This window comes from Hylobates moloch, unplaced genomic scaffold (assembly GCF_009828535.3).
Source record: "Hylobates moloch isolate HMO894 unplaced genomic scaffold, HMol_V3 SCAFFOLD_18, whole genome shotgun sequence".
NCBI lineage: Eukaryota > Metazoa > Chordata > Mammalia > Primates > Hylobatidae > Hylobates > Hylobates moloch.
The window spans coordinates 28,626,557-28,648,089 of NW_026652293.1; the positions used below are offsets into that span (position 1 = coordinate 28,626,557).

The window sequence follows — 21,533 nt, forward strand, 5'->3', positions numbered from 1 at the left end:
GAATCACAGCAGATTCACGAAGTCTCCAGGGGTGCCTCACAGTCAGAATAAATTTACAGACAAAAAAGGTAAGGTGACATACAGGAATCAGAAGTGAGGAACAGAAATAGTGAGACTGGTTACAACTCAGCATTTGCCTTATTTGAACGCAGTTTGAACATTGAGCAGTCTATGAGTGGTTGAAGTATGGCTGCTGGGACTGGCCAACACTCAGTTATTGTTACAGGTGTATACTACTACGTTAGGTTTTCAATTTTGTCTGACTCTTACAGTTCATCCACAAGGACTAAAATATAGAAGTATGGAGTCCTTCTCAGGCTGTATTTAGTTTGCTTTAACAGATCAATATTTCTCAAAGTATGGTCCCCAGACCAGCAGTGTCATCATCACTTGGTTGTTAAAAATGCAAATTCTCGGGCCCCACTGATGATCTACTAAATCAGAAACTCTAGGGGTAGTGCCCAGGAGTCTGTTTTAACAAGACCTCCAGAGGTTCTGGTGTACCCTACAGTTTAAGAATCACTGACAAAGGTATAAATTGGCAGCTTGGTTTTATACTTGACATATCATGATGAACATCCTTACAAGTCAGTAGATAAAACCAGATGTCTCTATTTCTTTTCCTTTATTCTTTATGCATATATACACACATATAATTGTGCATTAACAGAATCATTATAGAAATGTTTTGGGGGTTCTTATTGCAGCCTGTTTTGTTTTACTTGTCTTCACTCTCCCCCTTCCCCAATGCCACCACCTTCCCTCAAGCAATCCGTGTTAACAACTTAGCATATGCCATTCTGTATTTTCCCCATTCTTATCTAGCATACAAAACACACACTTAGAGGCTAGACTTTAGATTGCCTGCTTTAAGAAAAATGGGATTATATTTTATACGTTACTCTGCTTATCAGTTTCTCATCCAAAAATACCTCATGAAACTGTTTCCAAGGTAAGTGTTTTAGCTCTAAATCTTTCTTTGTAATGGCTGCATGATATTTCATGTATGGATACACCATGATTTATTCATTCATCTCAATATTGCTGGCGTTATGAATAAAGCTGTAATTAATATTTATATATATACACACACATATGTATATATATATATACACACACATATACCCTGATGTATTTATTTCTATAGTATACGCTCCTAGGACAGGATAGTCAGGTTGAAAGTACATTTCTCATGTTAAAAAATGTTTCCATTGCATTTCAAAAAAAAGGATTTAAATTTTACATTTCCACTAATTGTGTATGATAGGGGCTTTCTCCCCCATATTGCCATCAGCTATAGGTGTTATCATTTGATTAAACTTTTGCCAATCTGATAGGAACAAAGTGGGAAGCCATTTTTCCTCTTCTGTCTGCTTAATTGATATTTTTTAAAAATAGACACATTCCATTTTGTGAGGAGCTGCAAGTTCCACAGCATGCTTTTGATCCTTACTTCACTTCAGTGGACCTCTCCATAACTCACTTCATAAAGGGAGCAGTATTTTCCCTTTAAAGCATAATGAGAGTGGGCCCTTTTAAAATTCCTGTTTAGAGAAATCTAGAAATCTAGATTATCTCTTCTGCGTGAGCTGAAAGTCAGACAGTGCATCTTATATTATTCATATGTACCCTGCCTCACTCCCCAGTTCTCTCCAGAGCCTCCATTTTCAGAACCTTTCTTTCTGCCTTCTTCCGCTCCACCCATTCCCCTGTTTATTTTAAACCTCCAGTATTTCCTTTAAAAAATGATTTTAAAATAAGCTTGGAAAACAGAGTGCATTCTGTTGCAACAACATTTGTTGATAACACTTTAGGGCTTTAGCAGGTGAGGTATGATGCTGGAAGCCCAATGGCCTCATTGATTGAGTGCAAACTACAGTAGGAGGGACCCCAGTTCTTCAAACTGGATACCTCCCCCAGTACAGGGCTCTGCCTATCCACTTCCCATTCACTAGCACCTAAAGCAACCTATAGCAGAGAGAAGCCCTGGCAGATCCTCATAGAATTGTGAGGAACTCTGGCTTCCCTTCCAAAGTCCAGGAGTCCAGGGAGCATCCTGACCTCCCTGGGGTTTTTTGAGAGGAGTGTCACTCACTAAAGAAGATTTTGGAAGCCTGGGGGCCCAGCAGCAACCACGTGTCAGAGCCTACCTGCCTGGTTCTTGAGCTCTGGAAGTGGGAGCTTAGAGTCCATCAATAGCTTACAAAGACTGGAGTCCCCCTGGGTGCACCCCTGGGTCTTCCTGTCATCTGGTTGGTGTTTTGCTGGTTTCTGTCCTAGCATTACAGCTACCCTCGGAACCCACTGCAGGAGGAAAATAAGACAGTTGAAGGTGTCACAGATGTAGGGATCCAAGTAGTGATTCACTTTAACAACATGCATTTGATTGTTTAGAATGTATTTAATATGCAATATGTATGCAATACCGCTCCTCATTCTGAGGGTGTTTAATGTTTCCCTTCACCAAAATGCAGCATCTAGACCGGCTTATGAATCTTCCGCTGCATTCCGTGAAGATGGAACCTTGTTATACTAAAGTCAACCTGCTTCACGAGCGCCTGCAGGATCTCAAGAGCCGCTTCAGATTCCCCCACATTGATCTGGTGGTTCAGAGGACACAGAACTACATGCAGGAGGTGGGTGTGGCAGGGGCATCCGTGGTGGATGAGGGTAAAGAGAGAGCAGAGAAATGCGTGCTGGCCAGTGAGATCGGCTGCTAGCGTAGCTCAGGGAAATACGTCGCATCTCTTTAGCCATCACGTTGAGGGAGGACATGTTCTGTCCCTCCACTGGCTTCATCTTCCATCCATATGGATGAACATCATAGACAAGACATAGCTCAGAAAAATAAAGTAGCATTAATTGATAACTACTTGATTTGTCAAATCAGTGCTGTAACCTTGGCTACACATTGGAATCACCTGGGGGAAATACTGATGTCCAGGCTGGAGTGCAGTGATGTGATCTTGGCTCACTGCATGCAACCTTTGCCTCCTGGGTCCAAGTGATTGTCTTGCCTCAACTTCCTGAGTAGCTGAGACTACAGGCATGTGCCACCATGTCTGGCTAATTTTTGCATTTTTAGTAGAGATGGGTTTTTACTGTGTTGGCCAGGCTGGTCTCAAACTCTTGACCTCAAGTGATCTGCCCACCTCAGCCTCCCAAAGTGCTGGGATTACAGGCATAAGCCACCACACCCAGCCTATATGGCAACTTTTTGATAGAACTTCCCTACCCTGATTCCTACTGTTTCTAATATGCAGCCAGGATTGAGAACCACTGGCTTAAATTAATTCCCTAATGTAATTAAGAGTAAACCAATCAATCAATCAGTCACAGCTTCATATTTGAATTTCTTGAGTCTACTTGACAGGTTTCTTTTTTTTTTTCATAAGGAAACTTTTCCCCAGTAACAGGAATGAATAGCACAAACTCCTTCTGTATTATAGTGTTTCCTAAATGAATAAGGGGTATGGTCATCAAAGCTCTAAAGGACACCATGCCATTTCACACAGATATTCTGGGGAGAGATTACTGTGGGCCGGACATTGTACCAGATCGCACTTCAGGGAGCTTGAGTGAGACAAATTCTTAGATAAATTCACTACAATGTTGACGGTATGATAAAGGTATATATTGTGGCCAGGCACGGTGGCTCACGCCTGTAATCCCAGCATTTTGGGAGGCCGAGGTGGGTGGATCACTTGAAGTCAGGAGTTTAAGACCAGCCTGGCCACATGGTGAAACTCCGTCTCTACTGAAAATACAAAAAAATTTGCCACGCATGGTGGTGCGCACCTGTAGCCCCAGCTACTTGGAGGCTGAAGCACGAGACTCACTTGAACCCTGGAGGCAGAGGTTGTAGTGAATCAAGAGTGTGCCACTGCACTCCATCCTGGGTGACAAAGTGAAACTGTGTCTCAAAAAAAAAAAAAAAAAGGTATATATTGGATGCTTTGGGATCACGGGCTTGGGGAAGAAAGGAGAACTTTTTTTTCATAAAGGTTATGGGCAAGATTAAGTGATACATTTTAGCTAACCCTTGAGTTGTAAGGGATGAAAGAGGAACAAGGAACAAAATTAGGCAACAGTTTAGCAGAAGTCTCTTTCGTAATACTAGACCCTGGTGACGGGAACGCAGGCAAAGGTGCAGGGAATAAGATACCTGAACTACTTCTGCTTTCTGACCCATGAACATGTCAGCTACTGTCCCCACCCATCCCTGACCCTGCCTCCCTTCCCAGCCCTGCAGAGAGAGGGAGAGATATGCTGCGGAGTGGTTTACATCCACTTAAAATGGAGGCGACACCAAAAACTAGTTGAAGAAGGCTCCAGCCTCATCCCTTAATCAGTGGCTGCAGGTATCAAAGAATAGAAGAGGAGTGCCCACGGGAGATGACAGAACACTTGCTCAGTCCCGCGGCCTTGGGTTTTCCAACTTCTTCCTGCTCCCACTGTGGCCACATGACTATTTGTTTCACAGCCCTGGTGATGGGGTGATGTTGCCCTGGGTCCGCCCCAGAGTAGCAGCCGAGGGGACTCATCTCTGATGGCCCCTACTCTGCAGTCCCACTTAGCCAGGCCTGTGGGTGGTGATCCCAGCCTCTGACTGTTGTCTGTTTCTGTGTCGCTTCTGGTTTCTAGCTAATGGAGAATGCAGTGTTCACTTTTGAGCAGTTGCTTTCCCCACATCTCCAAGGAGAGGCCTCCAAAACTGCAGTTGCCATTGAGAAGGTTAAGCTCCGAGTCTTAAAGGTAAAACCGTTCTCTTGTTTGTGGGAAGCATCAAACGAGAACGTGACCCCTGTTTCTTTTGTAAAGTGGAAAATATCATGTTCTCTCCTTGGCTCTAATCTTTCCCCACTCCTTCCTCTCCCAAGTCCAGTGACTCTCAGTCCGCGGCAGTTTCTCCAGTGTGACTTCCATGCCTCTTCTGCCATCTAGCGGCCACTGCTGGTCCTCAGCATCATTACCCACAGCTAGAGGCCCCGTGTCCCAGCCTTCATAGAGATCCAACTCGACAAACATTTATTGGCTGTCCACTATAAGCATTGCGTGGGATGTAAAAATAGGCAAGGCACAGCCTCTTTCTTCAAAGAGGTTACAATATAGTAAAATCCATTAAACTGGAAAATAATTTATTGATTTTGAAAAATCAAAACCTCATGGCAAAGGAAATACTCCAAGGAAAAGAAATCTACCATATGAAATTGTTTTAAATGTACTTCAGCGTAAGTGTATATTAAAATAGTTTTAATAATAGGAGCTTTCACATATATGTTATATTTTAAAGCCTTTTACTTGATCCCCACAAGAACTTGTGCATTAACTAGAATTTGCCCCCATTGTACAGATGAGGAACTGGTTCTGTGAAAGCTAATGTGACCTAATTAAGCTCAACAGGCTGATCAATGGTGAGCTTAAGGATAAACGATCATACACCTAGTCCACTAATTTTTTTCACTGCCTTCTAGCTCCCCTAAACAGTGCCTTGGAACAGAAGATCAAAGTCCCACAGAGCCTAGGGGTGGTCTCTGAATTTCAAACTTGATCTTGATGCCTCACAGGCAAGAGGAAACTCTAGCAACCAAATCATTGATATTAAAAACAATATTGGGGCCGGGCGCGGTGGCTCACGCCTGTAATCCCAGCACTTTGGGAGGCCGAGGCGGGCGGATCACGAGGTCAGGAGATCGAGACCATCCTGGCTAACACGGCGAAAACCCGTCTCTACTAAAAATACAAAAAATTAGCTGGGCGTGGTGGCGGGTGCCTGTAGTCCCAGCTACTCGGGAGGCTGAGGCAGGAGAATGGCGTGAACCTGGGAGGTGGAGCTTGTAGTGAGCAGAGATCGCGCCACTGCACTCCAGCTCTGGGTGACAGAGCGAGACTCCGTCTCAAAAAAATAAAAAAAGCACCAATATTGATCATGGTAACACACATAATAATGAAATTGCAATGGAACTAAAAAAAAAAAAAGATAGTGTCAGTGTCAAATGCTTTAGCGTACAGAAAGAAAGGAAGAAAAAACGTAGAAAGGTGTTGAAATATTAGGACCTCAGGTTTCAAAGAGATTTTGAGTGCCTTTAGTTCAACTTCATATTCAGTGTTCAGCAGGTTCCCTCAAGGGGTGGTCCCACTAGTGCTCTGACACCTGCATTGGCAGGACACTTTCTACCTCTCAGGATAGCCCATTTTAGTTCTTGATAGCAAGAACGTGCTTTCTTATGTTAGGCCAAAGTTCTCACCACTGGTTATTCCAGTTCTACCCCCTTCGTACATAACCTTCTTCCATGTGGCAGCCTTTGGTTGTTTGAACAGAGTTACAACTTGCCCTAAGTTATTATCTCCAGTATAAACACCTTCATCTCTTTAACTATTCTTCACTTGGCCTGACCATTCTTCTCACTGCCTATGACTATACTCTGATTTATCTGTGATCCCCTTGAAGTGAGTTCCACAATTAAATCCTGGTCTCCATGTTGGGATGTCCAATGCAGAACAGACAGAATCGTCATCTTTCGATAGGCCCTAGCCAGGCCTTCTCTTCCCTTGTGGAAATCATTACAACCCACTGACCCTGGTTTGAAGATGTGGAGTAATAGATGATCATGGTTTCCATGGACCTACCTGGGACAGGAGTAATAAAGTACAAACTCACCCCCCAGTTCTATCCCCAACTTCTTTATCATGCAGAAGTCACCACTCTGTTTTGATCTTGCCTCAGTTTCCATACCTGTGAAAGGTAAGAGTGAGATGGGTCATTATCAGTTATAACCTGTGACTGCAGTGTGAGGGAATTACATGGACAGATCTCTGAGGCCTTGGAAATACAAGAGTTCTCAGACATTAGGAGGAAAAGAGAGGTGAAGTGGGTGGCTGAGTTTTTTGCGTAAACGTAAGTCAACAGATTGTAATGTTACTATTTAACATATGTTTCTTTATTGACAGCAATATGATTATGACAGCAGCACCATCCGAAAGAAGATATTTCAAGAAGCACTAGTTCAAATCACACTTCCCACCGTGCAGAAGGCACTGGCGTCCACGTGCAAACCAGTAAGGGGATGAGTTACCCTAAAGAGCTTGCTCTTCTTACCTCTGAAGTTCAAACAAGTTCTTTTGTGATGTGTACTGGCAAACAGCAGACTAGACCAGGGAGGGATCGACAGACATTTTTGTAAATGGTCAGATAGTAAATATTTTAAGCTTCATGGACTGCACTATTTCTGTTGCAACTATTCAGCTCTGCTGTTGTAGCACACAAACAGCCATTGACTATATATAAACAGACTTTATTTGCAAAAACAAGATGCTAGCCAGATATGCTGACTCCTGGACTAGACAAAATCTCAAAGGGCAGTGATCTGAATCTGAGCCAAACTAGGGGTTGACATAGAATACCTAAGGATACCAGGTGTTTCTCATTATAGTATGACTCATAGGTCCAACATGTCCTCTGAAGCTTGACCACTGTATCCAAAAAAGATATTAGCTAACATAATTACAGGATATTTGTTCTGTTGAATCCAGCAATGTTGTTTAATGAAATCAATGAAACCACTTAAAACCTCTACAAACATTGAGCATCCAGTGAGAGCCATGATTACGAGGGTGCGACCTCATGTGTAGAGCAGAGTAATGGGCCAGCAGAGACTGAAAACAGCTCTGGGAGGAGGTATTATTTATACCCTCATGGTACAAATGAGGAAACCTGAGTGGTTAAGCCACGGAGCCAAGGCCACAGACCTGGTGACCACCAGAGTGTGAACCCAGTTCACGCTTACCTAAAACATGATAGACATTCAGGAAATGGTATCAAGTACTACTACCACTATTATTATTACTACTTCTACATTTCAAAAATAATCTATTAACCTGAAGCAAGGCCTGCTCCATTTTGGAGCAAATGATACAGAGGTTTTTGGAATTTAGAAAAGGGCTTTTTGGCAGCTCAGAGAGTCTCCAAGCACTGGAACGTTAAAATCCTTTGCATAAGTTATTTTACTGCGGACATGTCTTTGGTCATTTTTATAGTCTGTAAGTGCTGTTTTTCTTCACATCCTCATAGCATATTAGATGTATTTGGCATTTATTTGTGGGGCATATTCGTTTAATACGAAAGGATTTGATTAAGCCAAGGGATTGGCCCTTGGCCTTACATGGCAGAACAGTTCAGCAGCCAAATGATGATGGTGTCCACTGCTAGGTGGGTTTGCACACAGATGTTCTGCTTAGGATTTTTTTTTTCAATCACAAAGGCAGTTTGGGGGCCTCAGATCCACCTTCTCTCAGGAGAAAGTTAAGGAGAGTTCTCCTTCTCATCTGCTCCCCTCTTTCCAAGCATCAACATAGTGTGCTGTGCCCAATCTGTAAGAGGCTCTTGTAATTTTTTTTTTTTTTTTTTTTGAGACGGAGTCTCGCTCTGTCGCCCAGGCTGGAGTGCAATGGTGCGATCTTGGCTCACTGCAAGCTCCGCCTCCTGGGTTCACGCCATTCTCCTGCCTCAGCCTCCCGAGGAGCTGGGACTACAGGCGCCTGCCACCACGCCCGGCTAATTTTTTTGTATTTTTAATAGAGACGGGGTTTCACTGTGTTAGCCAGGATGATCTCGATCTCCTGACCTCATGACCCCCCTGCCTCGGCCTCCCAAAGTGCTGGGATTACAGGCGTGAGCCACCGCACCCGGCCATTTCAAAAGAGCCTGTGACCCAGAGGTTTTGGTAATGGAGGATATTAGATCAGCATCAAGAGCTTTTTAAATATCTGGATTTGCAGAATAGATGAATGAGGGGATTATCTGCTTCCTAGGAGTCTTTATTTTGCTAAAGTGCATTTCCCTTGGTTCTATAAGTAGCAGCTTCCTAGATCTGTGGTACTCAACCTTAGCCCAAGCTGTGTATTAGAATTGTCTGGGGAACTGTGAAAAAAATGATTCTGACTCCCCAACACCTACCTTCAGAGATACCAAATTAATTGGCCCAGGGAAGTAAACCTATGGCCCTGTTCAATCAATTCAATATAGAAGACCTGTTTTGTAAAGTTGGTCACTTCATGACGGCATACATGTCCATAGAAAGTACTCCTTCCCACATAATTATTTAGCTGGTTGAAAATTTAAAGGTCTACTGTTTATTGAGTCAGTAAATATGTATTAGATTTGTATCACATATGATCCAGGCATTGTGCCAGCCCAGCATCCCTGCAGTCCTGGAGTTCACAGTGGAGAGCAGGAGACAGGCAAACAGGATGCCATGTGAGGAACACAGCAGTTGCCTCATGGGGAAGAGTTCCAAGGAAAGTGCCAAACTCTGCTTATGCAACCAGGAAGGACTTCCAGAGTCATGCTTTCACCCAGTCCTGAGGGATGAATGACAATCAGGGGAATAGGAATGGGAGACCACGTGGGAAGGATGAAAGGGTGTTGCAGGCATGAATCTGTGCCTCTCATTTAGCAGAGGAAGAGACAGAGGCACAGAGCAGTGATATGGCTCACCAAGGTCCCATGTCTAGTCCAGGGCAGTCTCCAGTCTCCTGGGCAATGCTTTTCTCAACTCTGTGCAACAGTCCTGCCTCTAGACCCTCTGGGGGTCATTGAAGCTCATGTCTCTTTAATCCTTTGCCTTTCTTCTTGGTTGGGTATAAAGGAACCCATTATTACCTGCTGTGATCTGGGCTACAGTGCCCCAAAGTCCTAGCACTGAGAGTTGTCTGAGGTGGTGCTTCTGATCACCTGCTGTAAATACTGTCCTTCCAGGCAAGAGACCACAAATCCCATGGCTAAGTCCCTGATTCTCCAAGAGCCGCATGTGGGAAGCCTTCCCCCAGCACCACCAGGTGCAAGGATTACTGAGTTAATCACTGGGATATGATTTGGTACATTTTGATCCCTGCCCTGTCCTCCTGCTGATAAGAGGCAAGCCATTTGGAAACCCTTGGAAAGGAGAGAGAGTTAAGGGATGCACCATGCCTGAGCTATCCTAGAAGGAATCAATGAATGTCAGGGCCAGCTGAAGAGAAAGAGAATGTTTCTGAAGAGCCCTTGACTAGAGATTCTCCCAACCCCCAAAGTGGCCCCATTCTAATAAAGTTAAGATACATCTACCCTATGACCCAACAATTTCACTTTTAGGTATATGCCCAACATAAACAAGCCCTTAAATCCACAAAAACATATGTACAAGAATGTTCACAGCAATTATATTTATGGTTGAAAATTGAAAAAAAAAATCTCAATTTTTATCAACCTGAGTGCAGATAAACAATTTTTGTTCATCCATGTAATGAATACTACTTAACAATAAAAAGGAACGACCTACTGATAGATGCAGCAACATGGATGAATCTCAAAAACAAATGCAAAATAATTATGATTTCATTTCTATAAAGTTCAAGAACAAGCAAAAACTAATCTATCATGATAGGTATAAAATCAGTACTCATATCTTGGGAGGTGCAGACTGGAAAGGGGGGCGGGGGAACTTTGGGGGTGATGGAAATGTTCTCTTTCTTGATCTAGGTTATGGTTACATAAGTATATTTACATATTTAAAATCATTGAGCTGAACTTATCTGTACATTTTACTATATGTAACTTACCTTGGTAAAGTGCTGTTGTAATTAAACAAAAAAGAAAGAAGGAAACATCTTGGTGATGAGGGGAAAAAAGGATGCTCCAAACCTGCTAATGAGGCCTTGAGATGATAAAAAAAAAAAATCACTGCTGTCTTCCCCCATGAAGTGCATAAAATGTGTGGCCAGTACAAGGAAAGGGAAAGGAACCACCAATGGCTGAGTGAGTTCTGCACCTTATCATGGACAGTAATAGATGTGTTGAGGTTAGGCATGGTGCCTAGACAGTGAATTGAATTGAAGGGAGCCCAATAAAATATTGTTGAATTGAGTAATCTGCCCCTGGGCCAACATTGTCCTCCTATGCCCTCCAAGAAGGGAATCATGAGTGGGAATCCTCCTGTCTGTATCTCCTCTAAGAACAGGCATCTCATGCCTTTTCGTCTTTATCTTCTAATCTCTTGCTCTCCAGGAGCTTCAGAAATATGAGCAGTTCATCTTTGCCGATCATACCAATATGATTCATGTTGAAAATGTCTATGAGGAGATTTTACATCAGATCCTGCTTGATGAAACTCTGAAAGGTAAGGAAGGTTACCTGGTGCTGCAGGGACTCTCCATAGAGGGGAGCATCCCTGAAACAGGACTCTGTAAGGCCAGTCAGGGAGGAAAAGAGAAGAGGAAATGGACATTGATGAGGTAGGGAGACAGACAGTGAGGGGAGGGAAGGAAAGAAGGAAGGATACTAACCTTGATTGAGTATTATGATTAAGCACACACAAAGCTGGCACTTTAGATATTATTTTCCCTTTTTAATACAAAAATATGAATGCTGTGAGATGGGAATTTTAAGTTTCATTTTACAGATGAGAAAGTTGAGGCTTAGTGAGATTAAATCTTGGGACTCTCATGAAGAGCTGTCTTCCTCTTGCTATTCCAGACAGAACAAAGGGAAAAGGGCTTTTCTTAGGCACAGGCTTATAACTGCCCCTGCCCCCCACCCACCAAAGCTGAGAAGAGGCAATTCCAGCAGCAAGGCTTATTAATGGCTCTCTCAACACATTCCCAGTCTCCATTCAGCCAGACAGAAAAAGGTGCAGGGTGATGACGCAGTGCCACGCAAGTCTCGGTGGGACTCCAGCACCCAGTATCCTCAGGAATAATGCCTTGCCTGGGATTGGATTGTGGATAGGAAAATTTTGTTTTAAGTATGCTAGAGAGGGCTGGGCACAGTGGGTCACACCTGTAATCCCAGCACTTTGGGAGACCGAGATGGGCAGATCACTTGAGGTCAGGAGTTCGAGACCAGCCTGGCCAACATGGTGAAACTCCGTCTCTACTAAAAATATTTAAAAATTAGCTGGGTGTGGTGGTGTACACCTGTAATCCCAGCTACTCCAGAAGCTGAGGTAGGAGAATCACTTGAATCCAGGAGGCAGAGGTTCCAGTGAGCCAAGATTATGCCACTGCACTCCAGCCTGGGTGACAGAGTGAGACTCTGTCTCAAAAAAAAAAAAGCTGGAGAAGGCCACCATCAAACTGTGGGCCTGAAACATATCTGGTCTCCTTTGGGAAGGTCTTGAGTATCACAAAAGACCTTCCTCAATGAAAACTAGCCAAGCACAAGCCCCAGGTCCCAGTAGCTAATTCTAGGGAATCCAGTGAGACCAGCAATATGAAGATGTCAGCACAGTGTCTACACAAAGGAAGGGCTCGGTCAAGGCCACTGCCAGCCCACCATGTGCACCTTTGGGTGATTTAGAAAAAGACTCCTTTCCTCCAGACACTTTATTGCTGTCTGTTAGAAAATTGTCACAATATATTGATTTTGTTAGAGAAGGAAACTGCAGCTAGATGCTGAAAAGTTATGCCGAATACACAAATCTGTACTGTCTTTGATATGAATGGCGCCCCTGGGATGTGATATTTTTGGGCACTACAGCCCCCACGCAGCCATAAGTAGGAGGCCTGTGGTCAAAAATGTCACCTGCTGTTGTTGTTGTTATTGGATTTGCCCCTCTGGAGGCCTTTGAAACTAAGCTAGATACACATGGATCTTCATTTTGGCCCTCTCCTCTGCATGTGCAGTACTGAGTCCTATTACACATTCAGGACTGTAATGCAAGGTAAAGCAGAGAAGTGTAAGGCCTGGCCCTGCCCTAGAGGATTTCAGTTCAGGTGGACAAACTGGAGCCACCCATCTTAGCAGCTAATAAAATGTGCTGGGGCCTCCCTGAGGGATACAGGTGATGCTATTGCAGACCCTGAGTATCTTGAAAACGAAGGCTATAGTTTATTCCTCTCTGTATTCCCAGGGCCTGTCCCATGTTAAATGCCCTGCAAATGTTTGCTGTTTGAATAAATGAATGAATGAATGCTACAGAGGCTCAGAGTTTGGAAAGAGTTTATAGTCTTTGGTCATCAGGGAAGGCTCCCTGGATGTAAGCTGGGTCTTGAAATGGAGAAATTTGGATAGCCAGAGAGGCTGAAAGGGGACTTTGGCTTCTCAATAAAATCAGAAAATCCAGGCTGACCAGGGCAGAGTGTTGATATCATGTTTTGTTTTCTGATGTCTCTCAGTGATAAAGGAAGCCGCTATCTTGAAGAAACACAACTTATTTGAAGATAACATGGCCTTGCCCAGTGAAAGTGTGTCCAGTTTAACAGATCTAAAGCCCCTCACAGGGTCAAACCAGGCCAGCCCTGCCAGGAGAGCTTCTGCCATTCTGCCAGTAGTTCTGGGTAGTGAGACCCTCAGTAATGAAGTATTCCAGGAGTCGGAAGAAGAGAAGCAGCCTGTGGTCCCTAGCTCATTGGCCAAAGGAGAAAGCCTTTCTCTCCCTGGGCCAAGCCCACCCCTGGATGGGACTGAGCAGGTGATTATTTCAAGAGTGGATGACCCCGTGGTGAATCCTGTGGCAGCAGAGGACACAGCAGGACTCCCGGGCACACGCTCATCAGAGCTGGAGTTTGGAGGGACCCTTGAGGATGAAGAACCCGCCCAGGAAGAGCCAGAACCCATCACTGCCTCAGGTTCTTTGAAGGAGCTCAGAAAGTTGCTGACAGCGTCCGTGGAAGTACCAGTGGACTCTGCTCCAGTGATGGAAGAAGATACGAATGGGGAGAGCCACATTCCCCAAGAAAATGAAGAAGAAGAGGAAAAAGAGCCCAGTCAGGCAGCTGCCACCCATCCCAACAACTGTGAAGAAAGTGAAGTCAGCGAGAGGGAGGCCCAACCTTCCTGTCCCGAGGCCCATGGGGAGGAGTTGGGGGGATTTCCAGAGGTAGGCAGCCCAGCCTCTCTGCCAGCCAGTGGAGGGCTCACCGAGGAGCCCCTGGGGCCCATGGAGGGGGAGCTCCCAGGAGAGGCCTGCACACTCGCTGCCCGTGAAGGAAGAGGGGGCAAGTGTACCGAGGAAGGGGAGGCCTCACAGCAAGAGGGCTGCACTTTAGGTTCTGACCCCGTCTGCCTCAGTGAGAGCCAGGTTTCTGAGGAACAAGAAGAGAAGGGAGGGCAAAGCAGCACGGCCCAGGCCACAGCCAGTGTGAATGCAGAGGAGATCAAGGTACCGCGTGTTCATGAGTGTCAGTGGGTGGTGGAGGATGCTCCAAACCCGGATGTCCTGCTGTCACACAAAGATGATGTGAAGGAGGGAGAAGGTGGTCAGGAGAGTTTCCCAGAGCTGCCCTCAGAGGAGTGAAAGGGACAATTTGGCTAAAGTCTTTCTCTGAACAAAGCCAAAGGGTTATAGGGGTACACTTAGGGGTTGCATGTAAGCTGTTACCAAAAAATTTTTACGTATTTTCTTAATTTGAATAATAAAACCAGAGGAAATGCACACAGGGCATGAGCAACTGAGGCAAAGCTTTGTGGAAATGAATTGTCCTACGATGAATTTTTGCTTTAGCATTTTAATAAGAATTACAAAGGCAATGGCGTACTTGGGGTGAGAGGGAGCTGAGGATGTCTGAGGAGGGAATAGTATTGCAGGGAAGACTGAGAAAACAGCAGGATGACAGTTTTGAATATACTCTGCAGTTTTCAGTGGTGCAATCTTCTTATGCACTTTAATGCTTTTTAATTTTGTTTGAGAATGCAAATGTATACTATAAGTCTAGCTTTACTATCTACTATGCCTACTTCACCATCTCTTAAGGACTCGGCATTTGTCCACAGTCAGGCTGCAAGAGAGGGTAGGTCATGAACAGTCACCCCTGCTGGCTGTAGCCCCACAGAGGCAATCATGCCCAATAGATTCAAGAGAAGCTAAGCGGAAATGGAGGGCGGAAGGTGTGATCTGTGGGACTGTCTGGGCCTGTTACTCATCCTGCTATCAATTTCTTATTAATTAATCTTGATGATTCTTATTAATTAATCACATTTTCAGGAAATTCAGATGAGGCAAGAAAATTTTCTTGGCCTGGGTAAGCCTGAAAGCATTCCAAATTAGGCTTAGACTGTGCCAAGGGCTTAGCTAAGTTATCAAGCTTAAAACCCATCAATTAAACAAACATTATTTGAACAGTTACTGCATGCCACGCACTGTGTTGGGCTTAGTAATAAAAAAAAGAAAAGATAAGGTGCTTGTTCTAGCATAAATTAAAAGGTCCAAGGGAATTTAATCTGGAAGAGAACATATGCCAATTTTCAAACTATGACAGCTTTTTTTTTCCTCTTTCCATTCAAACAGTCCTGGTTCATTCCCAGAAGGGCACAAAATGAATGAATAAATAAATAAATGAATAAAGACAAAGGCCAAGGTGTATGCCCTCAAGTTCCAAAGATGTTACTAAAAGCTGAAATCATTTATTTGGTCATTCAGCAAGCTGAGTCTCTGTTATATACCAAGCACTGGGGATACCATGGTGAAAAAGAACTTTGTTCCTTCCTCCTAGAACTTACATTTTAATGGAAATAGACAAAACACATCTTCTTAACGGATGGTGACCTATAACCATTAATGTTGAAAGTGGAAGAGACTTACTTCCAAAAGATTAAAAGGAGTTGTTCTTTTCTCCTTCAGAAAAATACCAGATCATTTCCTAAAGTCTCCAGTCCCAGATATTACATCTTGGTTTCCCTCCCCGACTTTTTTTTTTTTTTTTTTTTTGAGGTGGAGTCTCGCTCTGTCGCCAAGGCTGGAGTGCAGTAGTGTGATCTCGGCTCACTGCAACCTCTGCCTCCTGGGTTCAGGAGATTCTCCTCTCTCAGCCTCCCAAGTAGCTGGAATTACAGCCGTGCAGCACCACTCCCGGCTAATTTTTGTATTTTTGGTAGAGATGGATTTTCACCATGTTGGCCAGGCTGGTCTCAAACTCCTGACTTCAAGTGATCCACCCACCTCGACCTCCCAAAGTGCTGGGATTACAGGCATGAGCTACCTGGCCCCTCCCCAAATTTTAATATCAGATCTCAACATATTTGTTGAGAACTTGTTTAGATCATCACTATCGAGTAAATTTTTATCAGTTCTTTAGAGCATTTGCTTCACACATAGTTCAACCATTTAACCAGAAATTAAAATATCACCCTCTTCAGCCCTCCCATGAAGAATTTCTAGGTCATAAACATGAATAACAATCAGTATCTGTATAATATCATATTTAATTGTTGCAACTTTTCTTGGAGTGTTTAAATCCTCATGTCTTTGAGGGATCCCACCACAGGTGAAGAAAGTAAAGAGCACTTCTCCCTCAGTCTCTGCTTTCCGCAGTGCTCACTCATATCCTGGCATTTAGCATGGTGTGTTGAAATTAGGTTTACTTCCTGTCTCTCCAAGAGGCTCCTCTCTTAGAGGACAGAAACTAGGGTTTAGTCATCATCTGTGCTTCCTGCTAGAAACCCACAGTCTTGAATAATGGCTTCCTGCCTCCTTAAGTCACTTTAATATCCCTGGTGCATAGGACCTGGCATGTGTCAGGCTGCTCTGGAAATGTGGGAACTGGACACCCAGAACACTGCTGTGCTGGGGCTATTTGGGGCCTGCTGTCAGGCAGAGAGACGTTTTGAATTGGACTTTCTGCCCTTGTTGAGTTTTCTCTTAAGTAAAGTCCAAAGTCCAAGGGGCAGACCGCCAGATGCACTGCCCAGTAAGGCAGGAAGCCAAAGAAGCAGTACCCAGCCCCACAAAGACTACCCGACTCCCTGGGACAGTAGTGTGGAGTCCCAGCCCAGGCTGACCTCACACTGGAGCTTCCTAGCTTCCTTTCTTTGCTCAATGCAGGGCTTCTTGCACCCCCTGGAAAGCTAAGAGACTTTTTTCAACCCTAAAAGAGAGTACATTTCACTGCATTGGATAGATGAACATCAGTGCCCTAACTTTATCCATCATGTAGGTCAGGAGGACTGGGTACTCTTTGGCAGGATGTACTCCAGAATATAATCAAAGAATTTTCTGTACATATTTCACTAAAGACAAGTTCTTGGGCTGGATGCGGTAGCTTACACCTATAATCCCAGAACTTTGGGAGGCTGAGGTGGGAGGGTCACTTGAGCCCAGGAGTTCTAGACAAGCCTGGGCAACATAGCAAGATCTCATCCTTACAAAAAATAATAATGGTGTGTGCCTGCAGTCCTAGCTACTTGGGTGGTTGAGGCAGGAGGATTGTTTGAGTGAGGGAAGTTGAGGCTGCAGTGAACTGTGATTATACCACTGCACTCCAGCTCGGGCAACAAAATGAGATGCTGTCTCAAAAAAAAAAAAAAAAAAAAAAAGGCAAGTTTTCTGGAATAAGCAGGATGATTGTTTAATTTGAAGATGGAACAGGGAACTAGAGTGCATTTAAAATACTCTGTCTTCATTTTAACATGTTCAATGGAATAACTTCATATCACCATGAGTTTGTTTTGCTTTTCATACAGATTTGTATGTGTCATTTCAGTGGTTTCCAGATTGGAGCAAGGTTATTCTGATCTAAATGAACAGCATTTTTTTCCTTAGCTTCTGTGTGCCACTCTGGGTATCTCTCCTATGGGCAAAGCCATTAGAAATGCATAAAACCTCGAGACATGGTTTTTGGCAAAAACTCCATGACTTTAAACTAGTTCTTTTACTACTGACCTTTCACAAAGAAAAAATATTTTCCTTGAAAAAAATTGGGCTTGTCATTTTTTCCCTTGTAGCTTTGAGCAGAGACACAAGCGCCTTGGATTACACATAGTAAACTTTCTTTAAAAAAAAAAAAAAAAGATTTTGGAGACTACCAGGGTAAGATTCCAACTTGTCCAAAAGCTTTCTGGCCTTACATATTTTATTATAAAAATTCTCAAGTCTGGTTGTGTAGTCTCCTATGTCGGAGCTAGTGATTTCAAATGGTTTCACAATTTCCCCAAGACAAAAGTGATTTTCGTTCATTATAATAAGGTTAAGTGACATGTGATTCATAGCAATTTTGATGTGGAGAAGGGAAGGACATCATCGACTTAATAATAGTATCAGTCGGTGCAACAGTTGGCAACATGTGCCTTCACACTTTACCATAAAGAGATGGGTTTGAGGGTTTGTCTTCTAAAGTCTGCAGCTTCAAGAAAAAAAAATCGACACTGTGGATTGACTTTTCCGGTCACTATATAAAGCAAATAAACTTAAAACACTTTGTAACCATGTATTTACTCTGCCAAGTGCCTATATTCCAATAAAATATTCATCCTTGAAGAGCTGACCAGATGTCATTTATTTGGAAGGAGGCTGGTTTCATCTTTTAAGCAGATGTCACACTTGAATTGTGAGGTACAGCCTTCCAAAATGAAAAGGTGAGTCACTCTTGCTGTATCATGGACCTTTTACTTTTCTGTTGTCAGGAGGGAATCTGCAGGGAAGCCACTTAAGGTCAGGTGTAATTATGCTTTGATAATGCATATGCTTACGTCTCCAGGAATTGGATTACATTCATGATACCGCAGTGGGCAATTACTCTTGATGTAATTGAACTGCTGTTCGAACTGAAATTTATTTTCAGTGGGTAACATTGAGCAAAACATTCATTCTTTCTGTAATTATATATAAAACAATATTTATTTGCCATGTCCACAGTTGCTCATTTATCCGTGGATTCATTCATCAAAAAAATAATGACTGGTCACCTCCTATAAGCAGGCACTCCAGTGGGTGGTGGAGAAACAAGTGAACACAGTAGACATGATCCCTGACATCAGCAAACTCAAATTCCCAGGGTGGACCTGGCCAGGGAGAACCCCAAATGAGTATTTACTTCCTCACCTGGCCTACATCTTGTCTATAATCTCACCTTTAACTCTAGTCACACCAACAGCTTCAGGCGAGAGAGGAAGAAACATTGGAGAAATCAAGTCCACCAGTGAGGAGGGCACTTGGTGTCGCCCTTCTCCCCCTTCCATACCAAACTTCCAGGATGCAAGAATCACTTCCAGAGTGGCCCCCTCAGACCTTCTTCCACTTAGAGCCAAAATTCAGATTGGAATTAAGGGACAGGGAGTTGATTTGAAGCTGTTTGCAGAGTTTTTTCTGAGGTCATATGTTTATTGGGTGTGGCTTGGACAGGACCCATGAGTCTTGGGAGGGTCAACTAAAGCTATTCTCTCCTCAGCCACACTTGGAGCTGCCCCTGCTTGAACACCACTGAATCTTTGCCACATTCTTCCTTTTGCTAAAAACATCTGGCTCTCTCATCTCCATCTGGCCAATTCCCACTTCTCCTGTAAGCGTCAGGATAAGTCAGACTAAATCCACCCTGCCCCCACAGCCAGTAACACTTTTCTGAACTCTCATCCTAATTTTGTTGCCCCCTTCTGGTCATCCTCTCTCACTCTACTGCAGCATTTACCTTGCCTGTGCCTTTGGGACAGGTACCCTGTCTGTAATCTTTGTAATCGTAGCAAAGGAATACAAACCTCAATAGCAAATGTTTAATGCATGTTGAAGGGACCAGGCATGATGGTTCACACCTGTAATCCCAACACTTTGGGAGGCCAAGATGGGCAGATCACTTGAGGTCAGGAGTTCGAGACCAGCCTGACCAACATGGCGAAACCCCGTCTCTACTAAAAATACAAAAATTAGCCAGATGTGGTGGGAGGCCCCTGTAATCCAGCTACTCAGGAGGCTGAGACAGGAGAATCACTTGAACCCGGGAGGCGGAGGTTGTAGTGAGCCAAGATCATGCTGCTGCACTCCAGCCTGGGTGACAGAGTGAGACTCTGTATCAAAAAAAAAAAGTTGAAGGAATAGATAAATAGCATCCATCCATTCCAGAGGAGACAAGTGGAGATATAGCTGATGATCCCTCAGCATGCCATAAGTGGCTGTGAAGCTGGTAACTTCATTTACCCTCAGCCTACTGGGAGAGTTCCATTTCAGTGATGAAAACTGACCATAGTTTGTGCATACCCACACCTCTGGGAGGGAGCTTCAGAGCCAAGTTACCCCCAAGTCAAGCTAACTATCAATACTCTGAACCGCTTCCTAGTTAGCAGGGCAGTGGCCGCCACTGGATTTTCTTAAGGTCTCTATGATGTAATCAATGCAAAAAGTTAAGAAAGTCACCCTTGAATTGCACCCAAGTCTGCAAAACACAAGCAAATGCCCAAGAGTTCACGGACAGCATCTACCTCTGGCAAGCTCTTCTCTTGTGGATGGGCAGGGAACAGAGAGAAACAGATATGGTCCCTGCTTTTTAGGGAGCTCAGTCCATTTGGGAAGATTGAGAAGCAAATGATGTTTCTGCAAGAAGTGGAGGAAGGGTTCTGGCAGCACAAATGTAGGGCAGCTCCTGAGTCTACTCAAGAAATGTCAAGTTTGGTTGTTGAGCTTTTTTTTTTTTTTTTTTTTAACTTCTAGGGTACATGTGCACAATGTGCAGGTTTGTTACATAGGTATGCATGTGCCATGTTGGTTTGCTGCACCCATCAACTCATCATTTACATTAGGTATTTCTCCTAATGCTATCCCTCCCCCAGCTCCCCACCCCCTGAAAAAAACACATGGACACAGGGCAGTTGTTGAACTTCTTAAGCCTGCTCTTTATTTCTTGCCTCCTTTATCTCTTCTCTATCATAAACCAACATCCAAAATCCAGCTGCCTACCCTGAAGGAGACTTTTACCAAGACCGCTTTATGGCAGCCCCACACACTCTTTCCAGGAATCGGGGTCCTCTGGGAATGCTGCTCCAGACCTCCCGCAGATTCTGTTGTGTTTCTCCACTTCTGGACTCCACACAAAGCAGTATACATGTATAGTAGCAAGAACTCCCTTTGTGTTAGCAATTCCAAATTGGGGTGAGGGAGTAAGAAGACACAGTTGGGGTGGGAAAATGGAGGAATTCCTACAGGACCCTGAGGGGATTTTGAAGCTAAGAGGTGGCTTCTCCTGGTGAGACTTCAACTTTCCCCTCCTTGCTCTGTCCTTATTCTGTGCTATTGCCTGGACCATGTAGGGAACAGCTTTTGTGCACACTGCTTTGAGAAAGGTCATATGAAGGAAAAAAGGAAGGTGTTTCTATTTCCATCTATTGGAGGCTTCAAGTTTTTTTTTTATTATTTGTGTGACTGGTTTATTGAATAATATTAATTCCATGGGATAACAGTCATGAAACAGTTTTATCTTTCTGCAATTACTAATCCTGCATATGCCCTGCCGAATCTCTTTGCATTGGCAGCAGACCCCTATAATATCTTGGGCAGGTATCATAATTTCTTGGTCCCCCTTTCTTTCTAAAAACTTAAAAAAAAAACAAAAGCAACTCAGCATATTCTAGTTGGAAATTTCCATCTCATTTCCATGTCAAGGCCAAGCTTTCATCTAAGAACTTGGTGTTGGGAGGTAGACTTTAGTTCTTTCAACCCCCTATCTCTGCCCATTTATCATGGGGAGGGACTTAGGGGTGTGATCTGTCTGTTGCTGCCCTTTCTTAAGTTTTGAATCATTAAATTTTTTATTCAGTTGTTAGAATAGATGGTGTTCTCCATGTACTATTTGTCAGTCAG

At 43.8% G+C, this 21,533-nt stretch overlaps 1 protein-coding gene across 2 annotated transcripts in view; it reads left to right on the top strand.

Moving 5' to 3' along the window:
• Positions 1–18,210, top strand: part of NIBAN1 (niban apoptosis regulator 1) — a 189,671-nt gene extending 171,461 nt beyond the window's left edge. Inside the window, exons 10-14 of one of the 2 annotated variants that reach the window (XM_032136874.2) lie at positions 2,475–2,636; positions 4,645–4,755; positions 6,952–7,059; positions 11,045–11,156; positions 13,153–18,210. In XM_032136874.2, coding sequence (XP_031992765.1) covers positions 2,475–2,636; positions 4,645–4,755; positions 6,952–7,059; positions 11,045–11,156; positions 13,153–14,273 — 1,614 coding nt within the window. In that variant the 3' untranslated portion in view covers positions 14,274–18,210. The remainder of the gene's footprint in view (positions 1–2,474; positions 2,637–4,644; positions 4,756–6,951; positions 7,060–11,044; positions 11,157–13,152) is intronic. The other variant, XM_032136875.2, reaches the window with a different exon arrangement.
• The last annotated feature ends 3,323 nt before the right edge of the window (positions 18,211–21,533 follow it).